The sequence below is a fragment of the Pantherophis guttatus genome, chromosome 2 (genome assembly GCF_059756535.1).
Source record: "Pantherophis guttatus breed Tessera chromosome 2, ASM5975653v1, whole genome shotgun sequence".
Classification (NCBI taxonomy): Eukaryota; Metazoa; Chordata; class Lepidosauria; order Squamata; family Colubridae; genus Pantherophis; species Pantherophis guttatus.
In genome coordinates this window covers 123,170,416-123,191,652 of record NC_142064.1, presented here as the reverse complement: position 1 = coordinate 123,191,652, position 21,237 = coordinate 123,170,416, and the positions used below count along the sequence as shown (strand labels likewise).

Below are 21,237 nucleotides of genomic sequence, written 5' to 3'. Positions count from 1 at the left end.
ATCTTTGTTTATTCAGGGTCCCTATAGTCCATATGTAAGTGGCTAAGGATTAGACGTCTTATTTCTGAAAGTTTGCTGAGGTTTGGGTTTTACAGGGCTCTATAGGAATTTAAGGGACACGGTGGCTCAGTGACTAAAGACGCTGAGCTTATCGATCAAAAGGTCGGCAGTTCAGCGGTTTGAATCCCTACTACCACGTAATGGGGTGAGCTCCTGTTACTTGTCCCAGCTTCTGCCAACCTAGCAGTTCGAAAGCATGTAAAAAAATGCAAGTAGAAAAAATAGGGACCACCTTTGGTGGGAAGTTAACAGTGTTCTGTGCGCCTTTGGCATTTAGTCATGCCAGCCACATGACCATGGAGACGTCTTCGGCCAGTGCTGGCTCTTTGGCTTTGAAACGGAGATGAACACTGCCCCCTAGAGTTGGGAACAACTAGCACATATGTGCGAGGGGAACCTTTACCTTTATAGGAATTTAGCCCTGAGGGTTCCTTCTACTATGACTTACTGTCACACATTCCTCTCCAGGAAGGCATCAAAGCCAATCTTAGGTTGTCTTTGAGCTGGCAGCCTTTGAACTCTATTCAAATTCAGCTCAGTGGAAACACTTTCAGCTCCAACAATATCTCATGCATTTCAGCCAGTGTGTCCGACAACATAGTCCAAAATAAGAAACCAATTGCATATACTTTCAGTTTAACAGCTATAGTAACAAAATCTTGCACATCTGAATACAGTATGCTTTTTCCTCCCTCACTTTATTTTTTGTATGAACCAGGGAGGGGCTTGTCCGAGATGTTTTCTCAAGTTATTTTCTTGATCCAGGCTCAAGCCCCTCTTATCTGACCATTGCCTTGTTAGCAGCTCTTCTTCCTGTCCTTCAAGACTATTCCCTATGTCCTCTACAGCCAGATCCTTCTTAATATCTCTTTCATCTCTGTGCTGGGCTGAAATTCCTTCTTTGATCTTGAAATGCTGTCATGGTTGACAGGCAGGACTCTTTCAAATGAATGGAGGGAAATGAGGCTACAGGATCCTGCTTTTTCCAAGTAATGAAGGCTTATCTTTCTAGTCAGTCTATAGAATAAAATTAAATCACCAGCATTGATGAACTGTTTCTTTAATAATGTTAATAAATCCAAATCTCTACCTGATCCATGACGTATTGGTCATTTTTATACTTGTTCCATGCAGATTGGGATAGGAATACGGCAGGGAACTAACAAGAGAACATGCAAATCAGACAGCCTGCATTCAGAAGTTTCGAAATAATTTAGATAGTCAAAGAAGACCACATTGGCAGGAGTGGTGATGATGTGGTTAATGATTGGGCAAGAAAGGAAAAACGACCTGCTCTGTGATAAAAATTGCAAAGTGCAGCCTACCTAATATAGTTTGACATCTATTTTTCTGGAGGCACCAGCTTAAAAAGATTTCCAGGGAGGAGTGAACTTGTCTGGGCAGATCAGGTATAACTGAAACATGAAGTTTCACTGAAACTGAAGCTTTGTCTTACTTATTGCAGGTGTTATATAGAAGTGAAGCTTTAAACCTTTTGTCTATGGAGATTCTCAGCCATCCAGGCCATGGTTTCCCAAAGGTGCTTTTTCAAGAGGCAGCTTCTTAGAGCTGGAGAAGCTTCTTGGATGAGAAGCGAAACGTCTTCAAAGAAAATCCAGAAAATCCAGTTGCCTCTTGAAAAAGCACCTTTGGGAACTTAAAACCTTTTAAAATCGATCTTTTCCTTGATCTACAAAACATGATTATTTGATCTTTTTACTACCTCCATTCTATGTTTAGCGTCTGCCTTGGTTAATGATCATTCACAAATACAATGGTAATAAAAATATTTTTTCCACTTTTTTTTTTTACATTTATTAAATTTATTTGTCACCCATTTTGCCCCAAGGCAACTCATTTACAATTTTTGTGTACCTGACAACAAAGCCTTTCAGGGTGAGAATAACATGGTATAACAGTGTGAGAATTTTATATGGCAACAAGCAATGGACTTTGTAGCGTCTCTTTCTTATCTCAAGTAAGTCATGTGTTTACTTAATGACTATTTTGCTTAATGGCCTGGTTGTTGGACCAGAACTCAAGTCACTAAATGAGGGGTTGGTGTATTAGACAGGCACTTAGGCAACAAATAAGCCAGTCTCTGCAGCAGCATATAAGGCCTGAAACAGTGGTGGGTTCCAACCGGTGTTACCACTAGTTCTCTTCGCGCACGCACTTTGTGTGCTGCGCAAACGCATTAGATTTCTGACCAGATGAGGTGCAGCAATCCACTCTGCCGCGCCTATCAGCTGCGCTAAAAAACGACAAATAAAGGTAGGTATAACGCGGGGGCGGGCAGGCCCAACTCAGTCATAGAGAACCGGTTCGGTGATGTCACATCATCACTACTACTGGCTCACCCGAACTGGGTCGAACCGGGAGCAACCCACCACTGGCCTGAAATGAGATTAACAGAAGTTCTTCCTAACTTTCCTATAAAACTAATGAATTTTGTTACAAGGAGCCTCTATATACAGTAGCTACCGTATAAATGTTTTTGCATTCTGCTTGATATGCATTTTTTAAGTTGCACTTTTAGCATGTTAGTGGTTAATCAACAGCCCCCACACAATTCCATTGGTAATTAATTTTATTAAGAGGCAGGATACACGTTTAAAGCTTCTGAAACAGCACCAATGACATTAAGGCTTCTTTTTTTAGTTATTTCTGGATCACATGCTTCTGATGCAACAATCATATTAAATGCAATTCATAGGCATTGATTATTCAAAGACCCTCTGAAGTATAAAAATAGATGATTAAATCTGGGCTTGGGGGAATCAGTGAAACCCCTTCATTATAAAGCTATCCCAAAAACATCCCTTCTTCTCCACTGATTACTTTGACTGACCAAGGGCATGGATGGCTGCATTTTCCAGCACCTCCACTTTCTGCCCGTCTTTTGCTGGCATCACTGCAAGATTGGCCATTGCTCGGGCCACTGTTGTGGTAGGAATAGACATATACGTGGGAAAGAAATGGGCTACCACTCCTAAGGCTTTCCTGGCCATCCATTCACCAGGCCGAGATTCCTGCCGATCACATAGCAACACCCTAGGGAAGAGAGGCAGAAAAAGAACTTATTTTTTCTCAGTTATACTATATGATACCTGGATTTTATTGCTCTCAACATAGCACCAACAAGAAGGTAATATTTTCTTATTTGCAACAAAGAAGTGCGAAGTAAGATAAATGCAAAACAAGCCACAGGAGGATGAGATGGGAATAGTGGGTTTTAATACATGAAAGCCATCCTTATGATGAATTATTGTTTGGTTATTGATACAACACTTGGTAAAATTTGCACGCCTGTCAAGAGAATATACTGAAAAGTTTGATTACAAGTGTAACATTATATGGTACCGTTCTAATGCTTAAGATGGTGCTTCTAGCTGAATTGATTTTTGTTCCAGAACAATGTATTGGCTCTTTTGTATGAATGGAAATATTCCAATGCATCTCCTTGGTTGTATAATAGAGGGAAAAAGCACATTTCAATAAAGCTCTAAGAATTTTGTTAAAAAGTTATGTACTGCTTTATCTTAAAACACACTTAAATCTGTACACTGCTGGAAAGAAGAAAAAATCCTGTGTGCACTCAGCAGTTTATTGGTTGATTTCACTTCTTTTTCTTCAAGGTTGGGAAATAAGGCCCGTTCAAGATCAGAGAGATGGTGAAGAAATAAAATCTCTTGACAAGACAACATCTGTTGCTGGGGGGGGTGGGGTGCCAAAGCTAACCAACTATAGAGAAACTATATTTAACTAGATTGTGTTTCAGTAAGGCACACATATCTATTCAAGCTGGAAAAAGACAGTTACACCAGGATAGCTGCATATTCAGTTCAGCTTAGAAAGCAATGGCCTTGGGAGAGGTTGTTGTTAATTCCGTCTATTAGTCTGTGTGGTTCGAATAATATGTTGAACAGCCACAGGTGAAGGAAAATGGTTCACACCTGCAGTGTGATGTGAATGTGAATTTTGAGTTTGCCTTGGAAGGGCCAGGGCTTAAATTTCTGTGCATCAATAAAAAAACAAAATAGGGTAGCCACTCATTCACTTATTCATTTGCATGTTAATCTGCTTCACAGCATTGTGGCTTGGACTGCATCCCCAATTACATACAAAATGAGCTCTTGAATCTGGCTCTACATAAATGACTCCTGTGGATTAGGTTCTCAAATTTACTCAAAACTATCGCTTGTATTAGTTTTGGCCAATTTTCCTAATCATGTGTGAATGGAAGCATACTGGTACTTCCATACTTGGAGATGAAAGCATAATTTTGAAATCAGATACATTGCAATGTCTATATCTACGCTACTTATTTGGTGTACTCTTGACTTTAACAGCCCACAAAAGTTAAGGTTATTAATTTTTAAAGCAACAACTAAACAAGCAGTTGAATTAATTAATTAATTAATTTTGTTACAATGAGAAACTTCAAATCTTAACTAATCAGCAACACTCACAACTAATACAACTTCCTATGTGATGGAATGAGCATCCTTCTACATGCCCATGAACTAACAGTCTGTCCTTCCAACAGATTCATGCTTCACATATGCAATATACTTACGCTGGTCTAAATATGGAGAATCGGTCAAATCCAAGTGCCTTAATCCTGTTTTCTACTTCACCCTAAAAAAAGGAAGGAAAAAACAACTTCCATTGGATGAGATCTCTGTCTTGTACATAGAAATCCACAGAAGCTGAAAAGTATACACATCAAGATAAGGCAGAAGGAAGGATTGCTGAAGGTTCTCATATGACAGGGGAGATAATTTAAGCACTATTAGATTCCACTCTTAGAATTATAAGCTGCAGACAGAAACTAACCTGCAGGCTCTGCAATGGCTAGAATTTGACAAACCATAGATCTTCAGCCAGGAAACAACTTTCACATGAAAATGTACTACATTATGTTGCAGGTCATAGTGCAGCATTTTCTTTTGCACATATTACTTGAACAACACAGAATAACAGCTGTAATAAATAACAGTATCTCCTGGAGTCATTGCTCTAGAAGGGACTTGCTTCCTCTGCTGAAGCAATATTTATTGGGGCTGTTGAGGCTTGCCACTGAATGTATCTAGAAGGCATCAAGTTGCCTCTTATGGAATTAGAGTGGTAGACTATGCTTGAGAAAACCCACATTCAACTTCCAGCTCTGTCTAACTATCTCACAGGGAGTTTTCCTCAGGCTTAAATTAAGAGTAAAGAACCAAGTATATAATAATTACCTCCTTGGGGGATACATTAAATAAGAAGCTCTTTCTCTGTCTAATGGATGAATGGAAGAATGGAAGGTCTGGCATTTTGTATGTCAAGATTAAACAGAACCTGGGCCCAACTAAGGAGAACTCTGAAATCTGGTGGTTCTCTAACCCATTGCTTATCTCATTTTGCAGCCCATCAGACATACCTTGGTCTTTAGATAGAGGAATCCGCTGGAGCTATCTGCACCTTTGCTTGACTCTAGGATAAAGTGGTGGCACCCACCAGCTTTGGCTAGCTTTGCTGCATGTTCAACATAATCACGGTCAACACGCACAAATCCATCCTGTATTTATATGTAGAGAAAGTAGCATTTACTTATTTGAAAATGTCTCCCCTTTCTAATGACCTGCAATGAGTTAAAGCCTATATGACATATCAAGAAATGACATATAGAGAATTATCCAACCTGAGACTTCAGGGCTGTTTCATCTCCAAAATCATGTTTATGACAATCAGGCGCCTCAAAAATTGATATTAATTTTAATGTGGAAGAAGGAAAAAAAAATACATGCTGATTGGAGAATAATATAATGTATAATTATGCTTAATTAAATGTAAATGCAAATTAACTGAGATCAAATTTATTTTTTGATGTATTGGATCCACCCCCACCCTTCTCATGCGCTCAAATTAAGTGCATCCTTTGGTTCACCAGAAGTGCAAGATAACCTCCAAAAAAGTTAAATGTAAACAGCCAGTACAATGCACAACTTAGGTGACTTGGATAAAATACTGTGTTAACTATGAAATCTGGAAAAGACAGCATGCAAATTGGGTTACCATGGGCAAAAGATAAGCTAAATTGATATGAACTTCTAGCTCCTTGGAAGAAACACAGAAGAGTGAAACTTCTAAACTCTTCACACTTGTTCCACATCAGGCCAACTCAATCCCTCAAAATGCCAAGCACCCACTTCAATCTCCTGTCTCTCAGATCCCAAGGAACTTACTTTTCCCAGTTTGGTTCCTCCAGGTATACTGAAGTGCAATGACAATCAGTCCCCACAGACACTCGAATTATAGTTCAATATAGTTGGAGAATGCCAAGTTGAGAAAGACTGACACAATCTATGAAACACAACTTACCAGCAAATTCCACTCTAGAATGTATTTTATACCTCTTAACTTCCTCTCAGTCTTCCACCTTTCTCAATTCCTCCCTGACCCAGGTATTTCCCCCTTTTCCTCCTCACCGCTCCAGCTTTGGCTCTGCTTGTCCCCAAGCAGCAAAATCCGACGTCATGTCCTTGGAAGGCAGCAGCAGATTCATCTAGCTTCTCAAAGTCAACAACTTCTTGGGCCTGGAAACAGACACCCCAAAAAATCAGACATGAAAGAAAGAACGGGAGACTCCAATGGAGAAAATGAAATATATGTGTCTCCTTGCTTCCCAAAACAAATGAAGGCAGAACATCTCCTGGCTAACAATGAAATTTCAAATCATGTTGAGAAATTATCAAACGATCAATATAATGCACATATTAAAATGCACAACTTGGACAAGGCAGAGAAGGAAAGCTGAAGTTTCCATCCAGATGTGGTGTGATAAGAGAGAGCATAGAAGCAAATGTTTTCTGCTAGGCTCCTTTCTTGTGGAATAAACTATACTCTGAAATAAGAAAAGCACCTTCATTGTTGTTGTTTAAGAAGCTAGTTAAGTTATGGTTATTCTGGACAGCTTTTAGGAACTGAAGAATTGAATAGATTCATGTATCTGAGGTAAGTAATGGATATTGCAATAAATTACTGTGTTAGATTGTGTTACGATATTGATTATATATTACGTTTTTGTTCTTTTTTATTTAACTTTACTATATTTTGTTATATTGTCTTGTATAGCTATGTGTTTCCAAAGCACCTGAGGGCAGGACAAGAAGCAATGGATGGAAACTAATAAAGAAGGGACTCAACCTAGAACTAAGAAGAAATTTCCTGACAGAACAATTGATCAGTGGAACGACTTGCTTCCAGAAGTTGTGGGTGCTCCAACACTGGAGGTTTTTAAGAAGAGATTAGACATCCATTTCTCTGAAATGGTATAAGGTTCCTGCTTGAGCAAGGAGTTGGATTAGAAGATCTCCAAGGTCCCTTCCAACTCTATTATTCTATATATCTAAACAGTTATGTTCTATTATTCTATATATCTATATTTAAACAGTTATGTAAACCACTTAGATTTAATTGAAAGAAGGAACATAGAAGTATCTTAAATAAAACTGCCAGCAAGCTAATTTAAGAGTTACTGCATATAAAAAAGAGGCTCCAGTCTCTTGAAATACAGGCAATTTAGTATGATGGATATTATAGTCTAGCACATAAAAGACTGAAGACAATTTAGTTCCTCCAGTTCTTTTTTTAATATGGCAGTTTTCTTTATGGCACTATATTCTTTACGTTATTTATGTACTATCCTGTTTTCCCCATAATAAGACATCCCCTGATAATAAGCCCAATTGGGCTTTTGAACGCATGGCAATAAGGCCAAGCGCTTATTTCAGGGTTTAAAAAATATAAGACAGGGTCTTATTTTCGGGGAAACATGGTATATTATGTCCCACATAATATAGATTTATATTTTTTTAACCATTTGAAGACAGTTATCAAGCAAGTGTTGGTAAATAAATAATTATTCGGTAGGCATTTAAAATTGCTTGACTGTTTTATATTTTGGATAGAGTATTCAATAATATTTTCAATTACTTATGTTTTTGAGAAACTTGTAAAGTATATAGGATATTTAACATATAATTTATGATTATAAATAAATTTCATCCACATTACTGCCAAGGAATGTTGAGAGGCAAGACTGGATTTTCAGGTAGCATAAATTTACAGTATTTTTTTCTGAACACTAGGTTGAGGATGACTATAATAATATATATCAAAAATCCATGTGGTTAGCATTTAGAATGCAAATTAGGTCCTAAGAGACCCAGGTTTAAATCTCTATACAGTTCTAAATGGAATGAGAAAGGGGATAAAAACATAAAATAAAAAAAAGTTTTGTTTCATACCACATTACTGTAGAGAGTCCCTTCAAAATTTAGCTTTCGGCGGCCAATGAGAGTCACTCGAGAGAATTTTTGCTGCTTTAAGATTTCAAGTAGCAATTCTTTCCCAGTTTCTCCAGAAGCACCCAAGATGAAACAGCTTTGTTTCTTCTGTTCTTCTGAACTGGGAACCGCCATACTGTTGGTAAGAAGCAGCAGTGACTTTTTTTTTTTTTAAAAAAAATGGCATTTACAGTTCAGTTCTCTACATAATGCAGATTTTAACTCCCAAGAGATTCAGTGACAGCTCCTCTCCCAAATAAAACCATACAGGATTGCAGCTTCAACTTCACAAGAAATCAATTATTTGAAAACTGATAATGAAAATGGAAACACAGCATTGTTGGAGCAAAGTAGTGCTTAATTTCTCCAAAACAAACCAAAGCAAAACCATACTATACACCAAAAACAGAAACAACTTTTACAATTACTGCCAGCCCATCATATGATCATGGCATGCCATATGCAAGATCTATGACCTGAAAATAAGGATGATTATGCTGTCAGTAAACAAGGCAATATTATACCTATATACAGGTAGTCCTCAACTTATGACCACAATTGAGTCCAAAATTTACGTTGCTAAGTGAGACGTGAATTTTGCTCCATTTTACAACTTTTTTGCCACTGTTAAGTGAATCATTGCAGCTGTTGAGTTAGTAACCCAGTTGTTAAGTGAATCTGACCTCCCCGTTGACTTTGCTTGTCAGAAGGTTGCAAAAGTTGATCACACGACTCTGGGACATTGCAACTGTCATAAATATGAACCAGTTGCCAAGCATCTGAATTTTGATCACATGATCACGGGGACGCTGCAACAATCATAAGGGTGAAAAATGGTCATAAGTCACTTTTTTCAATGCTGTTGTAATTTTGGACAGCCACTAAACTAACTGTTGTAAATCAAGAATCTTCTGTACTGGTGTAGTAAGATTATTATAGTAAGGTGACCAGACGTCCCGCTTTTGGCGGGACAGTCCCGCTTTTGAGCAATTTGTCCCGCGTCCCGCGGCGTTTTAAAAAAGTCCCGATTTTTCATTCTGCCTCCTGAATCCCTGCTGATGGCTAGAGGGGAAAAAAAACTCTTTAAACTCTTGCCGCGGGGCTTCAAAGGGCCGACCTACAGCTGATCAGTGTTAAAAAAAACACCAATAGACCCATGCCTGCAAAAATAGAAAAAACAGCCCCTGTTAACAGCTTCCCCTAGGTTAATTAGCTGCAAAAAATTCCTGGAGCAGATTTTTTCCCCCCTAGCTATACTGAAAACAAAGGCGAAAGCGAAACTAAACCTGACAAAATGAGACAGAGAGAGATTTCTTTCTTTTTCTTTTTCTTTTTCCTCACCAAAAAAGGTAGGTACAAAACAAAACTGCAAACAATGGGAAATTTTGGGCAAAAGAGGAGAGTTCAAGATTTTAAAACACAAAAGAAAAAAAGCTCTATTTAACTAGGGAATTGTAATAATTGAGATACTATTAATAATTGTATATTGTGTTGAAAGCAGAAATGGTTAAGTTGTGGTTTGGAGGAATATATGGGGGAAATTATTTGGTTTATTCTTATTGGTAAATATAATTAATTGATTTGTAAGAAATTGGATTGCATGGAAATAATTGGAATATTCATGTTCATATTGATAATATACAAAAAAGATAGTTATATAACTAATTGATTTATATTAAAATGTTGAATTTGTATTAAACAACTGTATTACATAATTACATAATTAACCAATGTGAGAATGGATATAAAAATAGATGACAATGGGAAGGGGTATAATATAGAATAGAAGGGAAAAATTGAATTTGATTAAGATTAGAGATGAGGATGAAGGGTAATATTGTTTTTTTAAAAAAAAATAGATGAGGAATAAATATGGCAAAAAGGAAATATAGAAATTGTAAATTTAATTGAAATGACTAAACGCTGTTTAAATTTGTGAACCAGCCAAATATTCTGTTCAAAGAAAATACATTGTATGTTTGTATGTGTGTTTCTAATTATTGCCATTTATTCATATTTGTTCTCTTTTATTCTTTAAAGTTTAACAATTCATTCTTAATCTTAATATCTTTATATTTGCTTGGGGTTGGCTTTCTTCCCTTTCATCTTTTTTATTGTACAGCAATCTTTCTCCTCAAACCTACCACCTCTCTCTTTTCTTTCCTTCTTACTTTCTCTTCCCCCCACCCTCTTTTTCTCCTCCCTACTTCCTCTTTCTTTCTCCTTCTCCTCCTCTCTTCCTCCCTCTCTTACCCTCACTCCTACTCTAATTTCCATTCCTTCATCCCTCTCTATTGCTGTATCCTTTAATGCATATGGACTACTCAGAGGGCTGAAAAAGTTATTTTTGACTGGTCCTCACACTTTTGACCAGTCCTTGAACTTATGACTGTCCTCACATTTTACATTTTTGCCCTATCTTGTCATCATGGTGAAGAGAAGCAGTTGTGAAATGAGTGATATGGTTGTTAAGAATGCTGCATGGGCATAAATATGAGGATGGTCATAAGTGTGAGGACCAGTCAAAAGTGCGAGGACCTGTCAGAAATTACTTTTTTCAGCCCTCTGGTTAGTCCTTTTGTGCATATGGACTACTCAGAGGGCTGAAAAAGTTATTTTTGACTGGTCCTCACACTTTTGACCAGTCCTCGAACTTACGACTGTCCTCACATTTTACATTTTTGCCCTATCTTGTCACCATGGTGAAGAGAAGCAGTTGTGAAATGAGTGACATGGTTGTTAAGAATACTGCACGGGCATAAATGTGAGGATGGTCATAAGTGTGAGGACCAGTCAAAAGTGTGAGGACCTGTCAGAAATGACTTTTCAGCCCTCTGAGTAGTCCCTATACACATAGGCATGGCCACCCGGTCACATGACCAGCTAGCCACGCCCACCCAGTCACATGACCAGATAGCCACGCCCACCCAGTCACATGACCAGATAGCCACGCCCACAAAATAAGCCACGCCCACAATGTCCCTCTTTACCAGTTAAAATCTGGTCACCTTATATTATAGTAAGATAAGAGTCTGTATTTCGGAGAAAATTACTATGTTTTACCTTTCCATAAGTGAAGAATGGACACTTTTCTTCTTTCTCAGAAAGCGTACAATATTGTATTCCGCATTTTTTAAAATTGAAGAGCGACCCAAAGAACCAAGAAATTTCCCAGAACTTGTTGAACTACATATCCCACAATCCTTCCCTACCGGCTTGCAGCTGCTGGGACGTGTTGTTAAGCAACATCCCTAGAAATCGCTCCGGGCTGTCATTTACAACAGGGAGGAGGCGATTGCAATTAAAAACAAGGAGCTACTTTTCCTTTAAGAAAAGATTTCGCTCCTAATAAAAGTCACTGAAGAAAGACTGGCCGCGCTGTTTTTCTTTGACAACTCGGTTGCTTCCCCCCCCCCCCGCAAGAAAGGGGTCCGGCGGGGAAACATCGCTCTTGCACCAGGCAAATAACCCTCCCCGCCTTCTCCTCGCTGTCCTTCCCATTTTAATTCAGGCAAAACATCCAGCAACTATCCACCCCCCCCCCCCTTCCGGGGCTGCTATGGAGAGCCTCCTACCTAGCCTAATTAGAGAAGGAAAACCCCCAAACCCTGCTGCAACCCTCTTTACACTCAGAAATACCGCGCCTCGTTTACGCGCCAGGCTCGCCAGTGGCATTTCAGGCGTCTGGACGGGCCACCTTCGGGAGGGGGCTTCGCTGGCGGCTGTCCCTGAGGAGGAAGCGCCAATCGCTCACCTGCGACGAAGCCTCGGAGAGAAGCCCTGGCAGAAGCGGACTCCCGCGTGCCGCCCCCGCCCGCAAAGGGACGCATGCGCAGAGTCGTCCTGCCGCTTTGCTTGAAAGGGATTCCCCCGTGGGGGAGAATCCCCTTTTTGTTCAGGGAGGAGGCGAGGTCGCTGCCGGTGGCTCTTCCTCCGAGCGGCTTTATCTGAAGGACGTTTTATGCCCCCTCTTCCAAATAATTGATCTTTTTGGATTTTCTGGGGAAAATAACCGATGAGTTTTTCCCCCTCCGTAATGTTTCTTTTACGGCTTAGATTATCTGGAGTTTGCAAACCACCCAGAGTCTCATACAGAGGAGAGCTACAACGAATTTAATAAGATAAATTTAGAAGTTTTCTTTTAAAATAATTAATGAAGCATAGAAGTGTGATTTTTTTTTTTGTCTGCAAGGATGGCTACTATAACTGCAATGTAGCAACTATTGGGTTTTTTTTAATTATTTTTTTTACTCTTGATTTTTTTTTCTTCTAGCCAAGAAAAGGAGCTCCAGGACAAAGAACAAAATTAAATGAAATGCTCAGAATTAAAATGAAATTTAATTTGTATGTTAAAGCAGGGGTGAAATCCAGCAGGTTCTGACAGGTTCTGGAGAACCGGCAGCGGAAATTTTGAGTAGTTCGGAGAACCGGCAAATACCACCTCAGGCTGGCCCCAGAGTAGAGTGGCAATGGAGTTTTTGCAATATCCTTCCCCCAGTAGTGGGGAGGGAATGGGGATTTTGCAATTTTGCAGTATCCTTCCCCTCCCACGCCCACCAAGCCATGCCCACAGAACTGGTAGTAAAAAAAATTGGATTTCACTACTGTGTTATTTGGTACTATTTGGTACTATTTGTACTATTTGGTCATTCATACATTGTTATTTGGAAGTTTGGAAGAGTTTCTTTAATTTCTTATTCTTAACATTTTCATCTATTTTTAAATGGATAGAAATTCTTAGCATTATTATTATTTTTCTAACGTAAGTAAAAGGAAACATAATAGATCTTCCCAAATTGGAATTAGTCCAGTTTGATTCCTCTGTTTGTTTAACCTAAATAATTTGTTACAAGAAAACTGCACACAATCTCTAAATTAATTAAGCAAATATATCAACATTTAGAAACATTTCATTCTATCAAGACTCATACTAAGTACAGCAAAATAGCAATAGCACTTAGACTTATATACCGCTTCATAAAGCTTTACAGCCCTCTCTAAGTAGTTTACAGAATCAGCCTATTGCCCCCAACAATCTGGGTCCTCATTTTATCAACTTTGGAAGGATGGTAGGTTGAGTCAACCTTGAACCCCTCAAGGATCAAACTCCTGGCAGTGAGCAGTGTCTGCCTGCAATACTGCATTCTAACCACTGTCCTACTATGGCTCAAATGATGATTTAGGTAGTACATCAAAATAAAAAATTGCAGATAGGATCTTTGGTATTGTCTATAGTTGAGATACCTCAGCAGCCATAAATTAACTGGAAGCCAAATTGGAATGAATTGAAATCCATAAACATAATTTAAACTGTAGAGGTAAACCTGAGGATGTTGGAAAAGATCTACCTTTTAGGTAGAAGGAAAATTGAAAAAATTACTCAAGACATAGCCTAACCTCAACATAGATAAAACTCTGGAAATTGAAAATATCCATGGAATAAATTATTGGGTAGCATAAAGGAGAAAATTGCCAAGGAATATATTTGTTAAATTCACATATCTCAAAGCTATAAAGGCTGTAATTGAAAATATGAGAAACTGCCTTAAAACTTGATGATACAATTTTGAGATTTTATCATATGTGCTTTGTAGATTAGATTTATGAGATTTTTAACAGTTGTTCTTCAGGACAAAAAGTTTAGATAGAAACAGACAACTCAAGTTTGTCTGAAGGTCTTTTTGGATGGAGGCAAAGCTTTTGTATACTTTTTTGATGATGCTAACAGAATGTTGAATTTTTATTGGTAACTGACAGGGAAATAAAAACCAAGAACAGGCAGACCAAAGATTGGGTCAAAATAAATGGCCCAATGGGAATAAAGAACAAGAACAGATATAGTATCAAAAACAGATCCAAGCAGCTGGTGCTTCTTCATAAATTAAATGTAGAACAATCATCAGTGATCAAATATTTTTAATATTAATAAGATGAATAACCATTCAAAATAAAAAAGGAAAAAAGTGTGTTTTATATGCTTTCAAGTATTACATATTAAAAATGACGGTCTGAGTGTTGGAATTAATCATTTTGGTCAAAAATGTGTGGCCTCTAATAAATGGAAAAAAATGGGTGTAGCTATATATGTGAAAAATTACCATGAATTCTAGAGAAACAAGTCCTACATCTATCTATATATATAAAAAAGGACCTATGTATGTATGTATCAGAGGTGGGTTTCAGCAGGTTCTGACCAGTTCTGGAGAACTGTTAGCAGAAATTTTGAGTAGTTCGAAGAACCGGTAGAAAAAGTCAGACTGGCCCCACCCCCATCTATTCTCTGCTTCCCAAGTCCCAGCTAATTGGGAGGGAATGGAGATTTTACAGTATCCTTCCCCTGTCATGTCCACCAAGCCACGCCCACCAAGCCACACCCACAGAACCAGTAGTAAAAAAATTTGAAACCCTACCACTGGTATATGTGTGTGTGTGTGTGTGTGTGTGTGTGTGTGTGTACAATTATATATATATATATATATAAAATTTGGTACACAGATGACTTACTCTCTGGAAACAAATACTGTGGGGGTAAGACACCCTGGTGTGTGTGTGTGTGTGTGTGTGTCTGTGTGTTCCACCCTAAGTCTGGAACGCCTTGAGCAATTTTAACCAAACTTGCTACACAGATGACTTACTCTCTGGAAACAAATTCTGTGGGGGTAACACATGCCTAACATCCTTCAAGGTGTGGGTGTGTCTGTGTCTGTGTCTGTGTGTTTGTGTGTGTTCCAGCATAACTCTGGAACAGCTCAAGCAATTTCAACCAAACTTGGTACACAGATGACTTACTCTTTGGAAAAAAATACTGTGGGGGTAAGACACCCCTCTGTGTGTGTGTGTGTGTGTGTGTGTGTGTGTGTGTGTGTTCTAGCATAACTCTTGAATGCCTCAAGCATGTGTCTGTGTGTGTCTATGTGTGTGTGTTCTAGCATAACTCTTGAATGCCTCAAGCAATTTTAACCAAACTTGTTACACAGATGACTTACTCTCTGGAAAAAAAATATTGTGTGGGTAACACTTGCCTAACACCCTTCAAGGTGTGTGTGTCTGTGTATATGTATATGTGTTTGTGTGTGTTCCAGCATAACTCTGGAATGGCTTGAGCAATTTCAATCCAACTTGGTACACAGATGACTTACTCTCTGGAAACAAATTTGAAATTTTTTTTTAAAAAAATTGAGACTTGCATTCTCAATCACGATCAATAAGTCACAGGGTCAATCTATTAAGTACTGTGGAGTGGATTTGAGACCACCATGTTTCTCCCACAGATAACTTTATGTTGCTTGCTCAAGGGTGGGTTCACCACAGAATTTATTTATTCTTGCTCCTAGGGGTGAAATTAAAAATGTTTATAATCAAGTTTTGTCTTAAATTAATATTATATTTATTTTGAATAATATTTTATTTTATTTTATTTTATTTTATTTTATTTTATTTTATTTTACTTTATTTTATTTTATTTTATTTTATTTCTATACCACCCTTCTCCTGCGGGACTCAGGGCGGTGTACAGCCAAGATAAAACATTGCATATAAAATTTAAAAACAATTTAAAAAACAATTAAATAATTTTGGCCCAAGATTTAAAAACAACTCAATTAAAACCGAATTCAATTAAAACTGAGAGGATGGGATCAAGCCAGCCCGGCTAGATGAATAGGTGTGTTTTCAGGGCCAAAAACAATTTTACTCAGGGGTGGGTTCTAATTTTTTTTTACTACCGGTTCTGTGGGCGTGGCTTATTTTGTGGGTGTGGCTTAGAGGTGGGCGTGGCTAGCTGGTCAGAGTCATTTCTGGAAGGTCCTCGCACTTACGACCAGTTCTCGCACTTACGACCTGACTCATTTGTTTGCTTTTAACACTGATCAGCTGTAGGACGGCCCTTTGAAGCCCCGCGGCAAGAGTTTAAACAGTTTTTTTCCCTCTAGTCATCAGCTGGGACTCAGGAGGCAGCAGGGGGTGGGACCAAATAAAAGGTAAGAATAACGTGGGTGGATGGGGGGGAGGGTAGGGGTGGGGAGAACCAGTTCGGTGACGTCATATCGTCACCGCTACCAGCTCGGCCAAACCGGACCGAACCGGGAGGAACCCACCACTGATTTTACTTTATAATTTGTTTACTGTGCTTATATTTTTAAAACCCTGTAAATAAAATTGCTTTGATTTGACACTAAGGATATAATTCATTCCTTTTCCTGATTAATACAAGATTGGGATAAATAAATACCCAGACAACACCGGGTAATCAGCTAGTAAGGAATATTACACATTCAGATTGAATCTGGGGGAAAAGGCTGGAAAGCAGATGCACGAATGTCTGGGAAGTTACGTAGTCCTGTATCTAAATGATTGTTCCATATTGGTGGTATTGAAACTGAGCCCAATGTTTGGATAGCTGCTCATTAATTTTAAAGACAACTGTTTACAGTTTTTCCCCCTCTGTCCTTCACAAGCTTTTGTTGCTCAGGACCTCCATGACAGAACCTCAAAAGCAATTAAAATGGTATACTGATAGTCCTTGACTTACAACAGTTCATTTAGTGACCATTCAAAGTTACAACATCACATTGTAAGTGTGAAAAACGAAAAAAAGTTGCTTTTGACCGTTTTTCACACTTACGACCATTGCATCCCCATGGTTACATGATCAAAATTTAGATGCTCGGCAGCTGGTTCATATTTACAAGCCCTGGGATCATGTGATCACCTTCTGCATCTTTCTGACAAGCGAAGTCAATAGGGAAGCCAGATTCACTTATCAACCGTGTTACTAACATAACAACTGCAGTGATTCACTTAACAACTATGGCAAGAAAGGTCATAAAATGGGGCAAAATTCACTTAACAACTGTCTCACTTAGCAACAGAAATGTTGGGCTCAATTGTGGCGGTAGGTCGAGGACTACAAATAGATGCCATCTCTCTCAAACAATGAATTGTATTCTAATCGAAGTATCTCCCTGTTGTTTACAATCCAGCCCACTTGGAAATGATTAAGTTAATCATTAAAATTAAAATAAAAGGGCGTTGATCTGATATTTCAATTCAGTAATTACAAAGCTCTGACAGGTTTTGGCATAAGCTGTCAAAAATGAACCAGTTATACCAGCCCTAGTTGACACCCACTTAATGATGGTTTTGTTGATTATTTTATAACATCCTAGCAAGTAAATCCATCTCTGAATTTTGGAAGCTGGAAGACAGACAGATAAGAGAGGATCACGATTTCCAGGTAGGTTAGTAGGCTTCAGATAGAAGTTGGGATTTACCAGTAATTCAAAACATTAAAAACCTCTTGGCTGAACATAGATTGCAGTGATATTAGATAAGATAGAGCAAACGTGAAAAAGGTCAATAAACCCAAATTTTAAAAAAAACACCTGTGCTACGCTATGGAAAGCCATGGCCCTGAATTTTAACTTTGCATAATTAGGTGGTGCTTGTTTGGATGATGCATGCATAAGTCTTGGGATATATGTGGATATGTACATGTATATATATGTAAGATAGCCTCAAGTCAATTTCCACTCCTGATGGATAAATGCATACAAGTATGCAATGTGTTTGGCAATATTACAGGAATTTTAATCCTTTGCTTTCCTTTGGGATTTTTTTTTAAACTTCCCCATTTGACATGTAGCCCTTCAATTTCCTGGTGGTCTTTAATCTGAGCCTGATGCAGCTTGGATTTTGAGCCCAGGCAAGATCAGTGAAATTGTTGTCAATCACATTTTGGTGGTTCTATGCAAGTTAAAAACTATTTTTCTAGAATTCAAAATTAGCAAATCCTCCTAAAGCATTATGTTTCTAGTGTTCTCAACATTGATATTTAAGTGTTCAAAATATTTTATTTAGATCTTTTGTAACCAAAACTTGAAACTTCATTTCCCCTGCCCTGCCCTTATTGTGTTATGTGACAGGTGATAATTATAGCCGTATGAATTAATTGACAGGCGGAACATTATACCAGCCCTGTTAATATCAACTATCTAGGTACCTCATGCCTTCCTACACACCTTCAAATACCTTCAGTATTGAACAACAGATATTCTCCAGAAGTATGATTCTTGCATAGCAAACTAATTCATAGTTTTTCATAAAAAGAGGCATGATTGGTTCTCAGTTCCAAATGGAGAATAAAAAAGAATAGGAATAATTACCTTAGCCAACTGGTTTTTTTAAAAAAAGTTTGTTTTCAAGTCATACATGCTGTTGTTAGAGATATTTGTTAAATAGCATATACCAATCTTCTCCAACTTAATGTTTGGGAGAGTAGGTTCCATAACATATATTATATCCTACATTATACACCTCATACATCCCATCCCATGTTATATCCCATACATTTATTTTATACTCTTTTAATTGTTTTTATGCTTTATGTTGTATGCCTCCCAGAGTCACTTGTTGAGATGGGCAGCTTTAGAAATCAATAACATAAATTAATGTTGATTCCAATGTTAGAATCTTGAATCTGGAGGACACTGGGTTAGGAATACTGTAGCTTTCCGAGCCCACGAGCTGGTATATTATTCAAGTATCTATATTTGAAGATGCAGAGTGAGACAAATGGGAATTCTGTGATTAAACAGCCAACTGTCCTCAGGTATGCTGGGAGATGCTGACCAATTGCCAGTAGAAGTGCATTCAGTTGGAAATCTTTCTTAACCTAACTTAGCTGACATTATAGCAGGATGCTCTCTGCTCTCATGATTTTTTTCCCCCCCTTTCCAGATGGACACTATGGAATGTGGAAAGAGACAGCAAACAGAGGCATTTGACAATACTTTCTGGCCTGCCTCTTCTCTCCCTGACTGGATGTCTGGCTTACCTGACCACCTTTCTCTTTCCAAAATCTCCATCCCTGGCACTCATGACTCCATGAGCGTGCTTGGAGGCCTAAATATCCGTTGTCAGACTTGGCCACTTGAGGCTCAGCTAGCAGCTGGCGTGCGTTTCTTGGATATTCGTTGTAAGCTGGAAAATGGCCGTTTCCTTATTTACCATGTCAACACTTTCCAGGAGGCAGACTTTTCTGATGTCCTGGAAGGAACCTTAAGCTTCCTCAACCAACACCCAGGGGAAACGGTACTTATGCGGGTTAAAGAAGAACTCCCATTTATTCCCAATGTAGATTACGCTTCTCGCTTCCAACGTTATTTAGCTGAAGAAGGCCAGAATAAAATTTGGACAAAGGAAGCCATTCCCACTTTAAGGCAAGCTCGGGGGAAGATCATTATTTTGGAGGAAATTGAGAAAGAGGTGCTAGGTGTTCCATATGAAGAATTGAGTGTTAGTGATGTGTGGCATGTTTTCTGCCCTGAGTGCAAATGGGAGCAAGTGAAGGAGCATCTTGAGTTGGCAACCAGTGGTGACCCAACTGTCCTGCATCTTACCTTTTGTTCCGGTAATGGCCTCTTCACAAATCCTGAGAAATTAGCCAGAGACATCAACCCACGCTGTTTTCAATATCTCAAGTCTCAGGCTGGACCAGCTCTGTGTTGGGGTGTGGTAATCCTGGATTTTCCCGGCACAGGATTGATTCAAACAATTGTGGAAAGTAACTTTGGAACACAGCATGATGATGTAACTGTTTGACATTTGTGATGAAACGGTGGAAGAGGAGGATTCTAGAATGTTGTGCATATTAGCTTCAGAAGCGTGGTACATTTTTTTCAAACAAACATTGAAAATCAAGCTTGTTTGGAAGCCATGTCCTCTAATGGAGAATGTGGCTTCTTTGTCCTGATCTGCAAGATCAAGAATTATCCTGTTTCATTCTGAATTATGAATTTGGAAAAGTGACCTTGGCCACTACTGGCATTGCAACATAAGCGCAGTAGCATCCCTGATAGATGGCCATCCATCAAAACCTGAAATAAAGGAGAATCCATCATTTTCAACACATTCTCTTCCATTTCCAAATAGCTCAGGTCATTAGGAAGGCTTTGTTTTCATGCTAAAAAGTGTCTTGTAATGTAATTCTCTGAAACAAAACAAAGAATGCATTTGCTCCATTATCAATAATAGAGCTTCAGCTATTACATTATTTGATTTTTAATCATGCCATTTTCAAGTTATACATACCCAACTCTCAATATTTCCTAAAAGAATTTGATTTTTTAATCTTTCTCCAGTTTCAGTGTTTTTCCTTTCAGCCATTTTAACTGTCTATCTTTCTATCATAAGGAAAACACCAGACAAAAACATTTGTTGGATTATTCACTTGCTGTTCATTTCACTCCTTCTCTGCATAAGTTGCTTGCCTCAAAACAGAATGTACTGGGAGCCAATGCAGCTCACAAAGTAGAGGTGTTACATAGGTACACTGACTACTCATACTGCTGCATTTTGGAACAGTGCATCTGTCTTCAAGGGCAGCTCCAGAGAGAGCACATTGTAGTAGTCCAATCAGAGGTGACTAAGATGTGAGTGACTATAACTAGTCACCCGTTTGGACAATAAATGTGCACAATTGATGTACAATTGATGTAAAGGATTTCTTGGTCACAGCTGCTACCTGCTCTTTAAAAATGTTTGGCAGGAAGGAGTAATGACGCATAGCATATAATACAGCCATTTTGATCTGTGGTTAAGGCACCAGGCTAGAGTGTGGGAGACTGTGAGTTCAATTCCCACCTAAGCCATGAAAGCCAACTGGGTGATTTTGAGCCAGTCACTCTCTTTCAGCCCAACCTACCTCATAGAGTTGTTGTTGTTGTGAAAATAAGAGGAAGAAGGTGTGTTGGATACTCGCTGTATATTCGCTGCTTGTATTTGTAAACATAATAAAAAGGAAGGATATAAATAAACAAATAGATAAATATAGTTCAACATTTTA

The 21,237-nt window shown here is 38.5% G+C and overlaps 2 protein-coding genes across 4 annotated transcripts; one reads left to right on the top strand and one right to left on the bottom strand.

Annotated features, from left to right (window-relative positions):
- Nucleotides 1-2,632: 2,632 nt before the first annotated feature.
- Nucleotides 2,633-19,885, bottom strand: HTATIP2 (HIV-1 Tat interactive protein 2). 3 transcript variants are annotated; one of them, XM_034419386.3, is made up of 6 exons: nt 19,793-19,885; nt 8,355-8,529; nt 6,534-6,641; nt 5,486-5,623; nt 4,640-4,701; nt 2,633-3,114 (listed from the first exon to the last, which is right to left on the bottom strand). In XM_034419386.3, exons 2-6 carry the CDS (start codon nt 8,526-8,528, stop codon nt 2,898-2,900), a joined length of 699 nt encoding a protein of 232 aa, XP_034275277.2. In that variant the 5' UTR covers nt 8,529; nt 19,793-19,885; the 3' UTR covers nt 2,633-2,897. The 3 variants fall into 3 exon arrangements, with proteins under 3 accessions (XP_034275277.2, XP_034275276.2, XP_034275275.2); XM_034419385.2 differs by lacking the exon at nt 19,793-19,885 and adding an exon at nt 12,148-12,275; XM_034419384.3 differs by lacking the exon at nt 19,793-19,885 and adding an exon at nt 11,457-12,154.
- Nucleotides 17,568-21,237, top strand: LOC117666609 (uncharacterized). The gene is made up of 2 exons (XM_034419383.3): nt 17,568-17,628; nt 19,131-21,237. Exon 2 carries the CDS (start codon nt 19,131-19,133, stop codon nt 19,992-19,994), a length of 864 nt encoding a protein of 287 aa, XP_034275274.2. The 5' UTR covers nt 17,568-17,628; the 3' UTR covers nt 19,995-21,237.